The 8838-nt window shown below is 39.0% G+C and overlaps 2 protein-coding genes across 4 annotated transcripts in view; one reads left to right on the top strand and one right to left on the bottom strand.

Moving 5' to 3' along the window:
- Window positions 1-1013, top strand: part of lnx2a (ligand of numb-protein X 2a) — a 13088-nt gene extending 12075 nt beyond the window's left edge. For both annotated transcript variants that reach the window (XM_014002248.1, XM_014002247.1), the window contains exon 11: window positions 272-1013. In XM_014002248.1, coding sequence (XP_013857702.1) covers window positions 272-407 — 136 coding nt within the window. In that variant the 3' untranslated portion in view covers window positions 408-1013. The remainder of the gene's footprint in view (window positions 1-271) is intronic.
- Window positions 1014-2378: 1365 nt separating this feature from the next.
- gtf3ab (general transcription factor IIIA, b) lies at window positions 2379-4919 on the bottom strand. Of its 2 annotated transcripts, XM_014002245.1 has the most exons (9): window positions 4749-4919; window positions 4552-4646; window positions 4388-4484; window positions 4211-4299; window positions 4070-4143; window positions 3905-3985; window positions 3681-3847; window positions 2928-2975; window positions 2379-2846 (listed from the first exon to the last, which is right to left on the bottom strand). In XM_014002245.1, the coding sequence occupies exons 1-9, from the start codon at window positions 4863-4865 to the stop codon at window positions 2724-2726; spliced, it is 891 nt and encodes a 296-aa protein (XP_013857699.1). In that variant the 5' UTR covers window positions 4866-4919; the 3' UTR covers window positions 2379-2723. The 2 variants fall into 2 exon arrangements, with proteins under 2 accessions (XP_013857699.1, XP_013857700.1); XM_014002246.1 differs by lacking the exon at window positions 2928-2975.
- Window positions 4920-8838: the final 3919 nt, after the last annotated feature.

The raw sequence follows: 8838 nt of genomic DNA, 5'->3' as shown, positions 1-8838 counted from the left end.
ATATATACCAAATGATTAAAACAGTAAATTACAGTTTTTAGTTACACCGTATTTCACACAGACCTTCAACATTGTCAAAAACTGTGAAAAGCTTTCTGTATTTTGGATTGTGTTCATCTAATGATAGATTTTTTCCATTTTAGACATACTAAAGATTTGATTATATTCATTATAACTTCAAGTATTTTGTGCTTCAAAGGTTTGTCTTTGCCTCTGGTTCTTATTCTAATCCTCAACGTTCCTGCTGACCCATCACTCTGTGTTGTTCTAGGTGTGGTGACTTGATAGTGGCGGTTAACGGCCTGTCGACAGCAGGGATGAGCCACTCGGCGCTGGTTCCCATGCTGAAAGAGCAGCGCAGCCGGGTGGCTCTTACTGTGGTCTCCTGGCCCGGCAGTCTGGTATAACCGGGACAAAAATCAGCAGGCTGTCCGCTCCGCCGAGTCCACCCGGAGTGCTCTATATCGGGAACAACCTTGGCCAAAGTGAACTGGTACATGCTACTGTACATCGCTCCATATCGGGCTTAATCCAGGACCAAAAGCATTCAGAACCGTTGTAGACCCAGCAGGATCAAGCTTCCTCCTGACCAGGATTGAACCGATCCAGATCGTGCCACGTCACTCGACAGACTGCACTCACGAGAAGCACTGCTGTGTTCATATGGTCATGTTGTCTTTGCTCCCACTGGGAGAACGGTACTGCAACTGCTAACAAGCGACTCGTGCTGTCTTCACCTCACCGAGCAGTTGTAGAACCCAGGGTTGTATTCGGATGGAGACATCGCTGCGGGGCGGGGAGGACGTTATCTGATCCTTCAGACAGGCTGAAGTCACTTTAATCCAGACGTTCTGCTGGGATGTGTCCATCTGAATAAGCCTCAGGCCTTATTAGAAACCTGCCACATCCTGAGGGGCTCATCGGCCCTCAGATATCATAACCAGCTGCCCCGTCAACTGGTCTTTTATACATGTGTGAATGTGTTTTCTGTAATAAACATTTCCTTTTAAGAATCAGAGTCTCGTTTGTGAGTGGGGTGTTGAAGTGTCCTTAAAGGGTGAGGAATAAAGAATTTCTTTTTAAACAAAATGAGTAGAGCTTCAATAAAATTGATTTTAGTAGAAGATGTATCTTTTTTTTCCAAACCAATCAATTTGAAGCTTTAGGGAGACTACATTCAAACTACCGGTAGTTTAATTTTAACTTTTCATCTTCAGAATCTTAGTTTTCCGACACCCTCAGGTGTCCATATGAAGTAATCTGAACACATTTTGTATAATCCTGAACCCACTTTTTGTAACGCATCTTATGTCAATACTGCAGTTTTGTGGGAAACAATTTCTTTTCAGGGGTGGAGCTAGACTTTTGCAAGGGGTGGCCTTTTTTTAAGGGGAGGGGGGCACAAACAAAAGCACTCTGGATTTAAAAACTCAAGATGGTTTCCACAGCCAATTCCAAATGGCTTYAAGTTTGTTTKTKTTTTTAATACTGAGTCCATGGTCCTCAGTCGGAAAAGCATGGATTGCTGTCTCCAGGTTGGGGGTGAAGTTCTGCCTYAAGTGCAGGAGTTCAAGTATCTTGGGGTCTTGTTCACCAATGAGGGAAGAATGGAGCGTGAGATTGATAGACGGATCGGTGCAGCTTCCGCAGTTTTGCAGACTCTGTACCGGTCGGTTGTGGTGAAAACTGAGCTGAGCTGTGAGGCAAAGCTCTCTTTTTACCGATCAGTCTGACGTTCTTACCCTCATCTACGGTCACAAACTTTAGGTAGTGACAGAAAAAGATTGCAGATACAAGCGGTCGAAATGAGTTTTCTCTGCGGTGTAACTGGACTCTCCCTTAGAGACAGGGTAAGAAGTTCAGTTATTCAGGAGAGACTGAGTAGAGTCGCTGCTCCTCCACATCGAGAGGAGCCAGTTGAGGTTGTTTGGGCATCTAGTAAGGATGCCTCCCTAGGGAGGTGCTTCAGGCATGTCCCACTGGGARGAGACTCCAACGAAGACCCAGGACATGCTGGTGAGATCACTCGGCTGGCCTGGGAACACCTTGGAGTGCTCCCAGAAGAGGTGGCTGGGGAAAGGGAGGTCTGGGCTTCCCTACTCAAGCTGCTGCCCCCGTGACCCAACTTCAGATAAAGCGSAAGATGGATAAATGGATTATTATTGAGACAAAATGTTGTTCAATCACAGCAAAGATGGTGAATGCTAGTCACAACTTATTCAGCTATTTTTAGACATACAAAGCTGAAGAGAAGTAATCAAAAATTCAMTATGGCCACCACAGCCAACCTTGAGATGATTTAATTCAGYCATTTAAGACTTGGATTACATTTGTTGCGGAGTAGTCGATTGCTTAAAGTAAACTAACCATAGTGCTAATTTTACAAAGGGATTTAATTCACCCATTTTTAAAGATACACACCTGAAAATGTATACACAGAAGTATCAAAAATCTAAATGCAAATACAAAATCCAAGATCCCCTTTCGTGTGTCAGTTTTTTGGGGATGATGCCTGGTGGTCAATCAAGTGTCAGGCCATGCCTCTAGAACCACCCCTTTTAAGGATTTAAGGGAAAAGGTTTGGAAATAAAGACGGTTGAAACCTAGTTTAGTGCGTTTGAATTTAAAATTACTGAACAATGAAAACATAGTGCAAGGTTTTTAATGATGCTTTAGTCACTGCAAAACACTGAAACGTTTGATAGTTTCAGTTTTCAAACACATCATGAGCCGTTATCCTCTAAAGCTGTATTCTTCAGCTTCGTAGAAAGGTTGTTTGTTTCTTCTTTATTGGCTGCAGCCGACTGTACGAGCTGAGCTGCCTGATCCTTTTTGTGAGGTCGTTTCTGGAAGGGAAAAAAATAAAAATAAAAAACACATTATGCATAGAAGTGAAAAACAATCCTATTTAAGAAGCTTAGGGAGACCTTTGTCACTGCTTGGTTGTGCACCTTGCCGTGTCGCAACAGGGTTTCCTGATAAATGACAGGTAACAATTTAACACCCAAAACTGTTATCATTTTGCATCACTTGCTTTGTATATATTGTCTGCGCAACCTTAAATACAAAATGGGAAAACCTTTTAAYAGTTGGAGTGCAGAAAAGTTGCATTTAGTCTCATTGTGCTGCTTTATATTCTGTTTGCATCATATTTTTCGACTCATTCAGTTTTCTTTATTCTTTTATGTATCTGAATGATAACATTAAAATTATATCCCATTGAATTTCTATATAAAAACTACAATTTTCTCTGGGTCAGACTTTGGCTCCATCATGTAAGGCTGGATGGACAAGTCTTCCCTTGTTGTCTTTTAATTAATTTGTAAATAAGTTTGAGCTGCTTTATAGTTGTGAACCCCTCTCCTAAACTGGAATGGACTGCTTTGGAAGCTTGAGGGGGTGGGGCATGAAGCGCATTATTTAGATTTAAAGAGACAGCCTCAAAATGAGTTGATCTGAGACATGCCTCAGAAAAAAGGTGAAAGAGGGGCTTGTGGTGTTACAATAAGGAGGAATTCAAACCAAAACAATGCAGTTCCACTTTATATAGACCCCAACTGAATGGTTTAAATGCATGTACGGTCACTCAAAGTAACATTTGGTGTATTTAGGAACCATCTGAATTGTTGGACGCCATTTGTTTTGGGAGTTTTTTGTGAATAAACTTAATTTGCTCTTACCGTCACAGCAAAGCTCTCCCCACAWTCAGGACAGCTGAGGGGCTTCTCCCCCTCATGTTCTCCCAGTTCGTGGTCCTTCAGTCTGAAGAGGCRACTGAACTTCTTGTCACAACCTTCTCTGGTGCACAAGTAGGACCTTTTCTTCTGAGAGCGCTCACACATCTGAGCTGAGGGGAAGAGTGGTTAAAATGGGCATCCTGCTGGGACAAAAAACAAATAAGTACCTTTGTGTTGTCCTCTGTGATTCAGGTACTCTGTCCATGTTTTCCCCCAGAAAGGACACAGCTCAACACCACATGGGTAACCTGCAGAACCAGAAGTAAAGGTTTTAATCTGGATATTCAATAAACACAGTAAGGAGAAAAAAAAGGATATTTGAATCATCTAACCTTCGTGCATTTTCTCATGATGCTTCAGTTGTCCTTGGGTGGAAAATTCTTTTGTGCAGCCACTAAAAGCACAACTGCATCCCAAAAGAAAAAGGTTACAAACATTTCTTGTTTTCACTCACCTGCAGAGCGTCGACTCACTGAAAAGGCGACGGATCTCCRTGTTCAGTCTTGTGAGCTTTTAGTTTGTTTCTCTTGTTGAAATCCTGCTCGCAGCCCTGATGGTCACACTRAACAGTAACAAAAAGCACCTCAGGACTACTGTTCACATGAACGGCACAATAAATAAAAGATTTTTTAAAAGGGGGATTGCTCTGCCTGATATCTCTTCCCCTGGTGCTGGTGGACTCGGTCCACGTGGTTCTTCATGCTGGCAGATGTGACCAAGGCCTCGGAGCGTCCTCCAGCCGAACACCTGAAGAGCAGAACAAGCTTTTCAATGTTTACTTTCCACGATAATTTGAAACACGAACGTGGCTTACCTGTGCGGCTCCTCTCGGCTGTGGCTCAGCTCRTGCCCGGAGAGTTGGTAGCGTGAGCAGAAGCTCTTGCCACAGCTCTCACAAGAGTGTGGTCTCTAACGTCAAAACGAAACATGAAATCACTCCAGGACAAACTGAACRTCACTTCATTCAACAGATTCATGTTTGATTTGACTTTGTGCACRCCAGCTGCTTACCAGTCCTGTGTGTTTGCATAAATGAGCTTCTAGTCGCCATGATTTACTGAACGCAGCTTTACAGTCCAGAAAAGTGCAAACATAAGTGTGTTGATTATGTAACTTCTTCTCCTCCATCTTTAACAGCAGGCGTCAGGTGTTGCTGTCAGAAGACAGGACATTCAATGACCCACAACCACCCACTCACCTGAGCCTCATTTATTTTATTGGAACAAACCATTTAAAGAGGAAAAAAGGGGTGAGTTTTGCCTTATTGGATTTAAACTGAATATATTTCAAAATAATGTTTGGGAATTTTTCTTATTGATTTGTCTGCAGAGTCATACGAATAGTTAGTGGGGTATAATTGGCTGGAAATCAGATTTAAGCCACAAAGGTCCACAGATGTTCAAGTGTTTCTTCCACTTTCATTGATGCAAAACGTCGGCTGGTTTTTGTTGTGGACTGGCAGGAAGAAAGGCGACTGACTGTCTGCATCCAGCAGAGTTTACCACCCTAATCCTAATCTTATCGCTCCACCAATATTTCTCCCTGATAGCTGGGATTTATTGTTTACAGAAACTGGTGAGATCCGGTCTAGACAACAAACAGGAAACTAAACCTCAAAGCTGCAGTTTGCTGCTGTTTGAAAGTGAATCATTCACTAATCAATAATCTGAGTGACACATAAACATATTTAATAAGGTGAAAAAACAAAACAAGATGGACGCTGTTCGTTTAAATATTTATTTTTACATGTTCACAGAAATTAAGTCAAGAAAAAAATTGTTAAAATACATTTTCTGACTGTTTTATTGTGTGTTCTTATGGTCATTTTAAGTCCTTTTTAATTATTTTCTTTACTGTTTTTTTTCTCATATATAGTTATTTTGTAGATTTGTCTCATCCTACTTTGATTCTTAAGTTATTTTTGATTCATTTTGAAATTGCTTTTAGATCATTTAACATTTTAGCATCAGATTTATAAAAATAAATGTAACATTTTTGTGGCAATTGCTTCACGAAACTTGAAGATTTCTCTAGTTTTGTGTCATTTTTATGTGGGTTTGCAACAATTTGTGGATGTTTGTGAGGTTATTTTGGATCGTGTTTGTGTCACTTTATTATTTATTTTGAGTCTCTTGTTCTTCAGTCAAACTTTATTTAAGCACTTTTCATATGGCGAAAAGCAACATGATGAACACGAATATAAATTATAAAACAAACAAATCCACTAATACTGAGCAAACTGAGTTTAAAAAGCAACAACTGTAAAAGAATCAAAGATTAATTATGAAATGTGGAGAAATTGAGGAATGGCAAAAAAATGTAATTAAATAAAGTGGAAAAAGTAAATCAAACTGAACTTTTCTTCTTGTTTTGCTTTATTTTAAAATTTGACAATAATTTKAATAAAGTTATGTCCTTTTTAAAATAAGACATTTTTCATGTTTCTTTGTCATTTTTGTGATGTTAGAATAAAATATGTTTTCCTTTTACTTTACAAAATGCTTTAAGTTTGATTTTTTAAAAAGTCACGAGCAATCAAACGCCATTACCTGCTTGTGTAAAGATTACAGATCACCCTGTGGGCCAGAGCTGGGCCCTCCTGTCAAACCTTTGACTGACTTCAGTGAACGAGGCCCACTGAGAGGCTGCTGGGTGTCGCCTCAGAGCCTCCCACGCCTCAGCTGAGCACACCTGGACCAGTTGACGCCGTTATCAGCCTCCTCTCATCTGGTGCCCCTTCCACTACCACACCTCCACCTGTCAGGATCAGGATCAATACAGCTGGCCCAGTGTCCACATATATGACCGTGCCTGATAACCAACACACACACACACACACACACTGATACAGCTCTGTTTGTGGGATTTCCTCAGGCCTTTGTTTGACCTTTAAACCAAACATGTCACACCTAAACCTGCGTCGTGGTCACAAATATTTCTCTCGTGTTTGATTGTTTGCAGAAAAGGCGAGGGACTCAGAGCAAAATAAAGAAATCAGGGCGTTCAAAGGTCTTTATGCAAACCAAAAACGTGCATTTTCTCAGTTATCTCTTGCTGAGTCTGCAGTTTTATTCAAACACGAAGAATAACAAAGAAAAGGTCTTAAGATAACAGAGATAAAAACAATTGTAACAGCTTGTTATTTTGTTGATCATGCCTGCATTTCTAATAGTTGGACTGATTAATGAGAAGAAAAATTAGCTTAGTTTCGTTACAATTAGAATTATAAGTCAGCAACATAGACGATGCTTTCTGATGGAAACAAAATAAACAGGAAACAGTTTTTATTTGTTGCTTCAAGATTCATAATCACAATTTTAACACACACAGATTTTAATGAAACCTGCAGAAAGTTGGACGTTCATCGACAAAATGATCCACTTTTTGAGTGGGACACATTCAAGATGGCTGCCACAACCAAAAACACAAAACTGTCTATAARTGAGTCGATTTTACAGATAATGAGCTAAAAACTGGTGTTAGCAGCTAAGGCTAATCCTCAACACGCTCTGAGCTCTAACAGATCACAGCAAATCTTTGTTTGACATTCAACCATCATTAAAATCAACTCCATTTATCTGTTAGCAAAATATTTCACGAGCCACTGAACAAAAATTAATGAAATGTTTGGGAAATAAACCTTTTGGAGTCAACCCAATTCAAGAGACACACCAAAACTAATGTCTACACTTGAGCTAAAATACTGTGATAATTATTACCGACACACTGTGTACTTCTATGTAAAAGGTGTTTTTATTTGTTTATTTTGAATATGTCAATTATACCTTCCCACTTATTACAAAATAACATATTTCACAATATTAAAAGAGAAACCTAAGGAAGCACATTAACTATAGAACACTATATAGCTGACGTATTCAAAAAGGAGTGAGAACCTTAAATTTGAAATAAATCRTGACTTCTGTGTTCTTTCTCATGATAAGATGATCGTTGTTAAACAAAAGGTGGCGGGCAACAAATTCCTTTAAAATGTTGGTGGTGATGCAGACAGAATTTGTTGAAATACAAACTTGGTTTCAGCTCAATAAATTATCATTAAATTTAAATAAGACTAATTATATAATATTCGGTAACACAAAAAAAACTGTCGATGTTCCATTTAGAGTAGATGGCGTTGAGATCTGTAGAGTCAGTGAGATGACGTTTCTGGGTGTCATTATTGAATAGAAGCTGACATGGAGACCTCATATAAATCATTTAAGAACAAAAATAGCTAAATCTATTGCAGTATTGTACAAAGTAAAGGATTTATTTAATGATAAAGCTATGTTTATATTATATAATGCAATTATTGTTCCACTCTTAATCTACTGTATTGATGTTTGGGGAAAAACATGTAAAACAATTACCAATTCTATTTTTACTTTGCAGAAAAGAACTGTAAGAATGATCACCAGAAAGCATTATTATCACCGATCAAATTCAWTGTTCCGTCAGTTGAAGTTTTTGAAACTCTATGATTTGGTTGATTATGGTATTTTATCAGTCATGTATYGGGCTCATAAAAACACATTACCKTCAAACATTCAATTACACTTTGTTAAAAGAGGGAGTTGTTACAATCTCAAGGGGATAGAGATGTTTGTGAGACCTAAAGTTAGACCTACTTTAAAGGAACAGAGTACTTCAGTCCAGGGAATTAAATTATGGAATAATCTGGAAGATGATTAAAAATGCCAGATCAATATGTATATTTCAGAGAATGATAAAGGTTAATTTGCTGGAGAAATATGTAAATGTACTGGCTAGAAGACTCATTCTTCTTCGATGGAAGGATCCACATCCTCCAGTATATGGTCATTCTTCTTCGATGGAAGGATCCACATCCTCCAGTATATGGTCATTGTTAAGAGAAGTTATGTCTTACATTGACTTAGAGAAGATTAGATATACTGTTAGGGGATCTGTAAACGAATTCTTTGATATCTGGCAGCCATTTATATCCTACGTGGAGAAAATTTTGGCAGATAATTTTGTGTAAAGGTCAAATATTGTTTCATATACACAAACCTGTGCATTGTATCGTTGATTTCTGAATACAAGATGGTTTTATGTTGTTGCAGTAGATCCAGTATAGGAG

Source organism: Austrofundulus limnaeus, unplaced genomic scaffold (genome assembly GCF_001266775.1).
Source record: "Austrofundulus limnaeus strain Quisiro unplaced genomic scaffold, Austrofundulus_limnaeus-1.0 Scaffold12, whole genome shotgun sequence".
In the NCBI taxonomy this organism is placed as follows: domain Eukaryota; kingdom Metazoa; phylum Chordata; class Actinopteri; order Cyprinodontiformes; family Rivulidae; genus Austrofundulus; species Austrofundulus limnaeus.
This window is presented reverse-complemented; position numbering and strand designations above follow the sequence as displayed.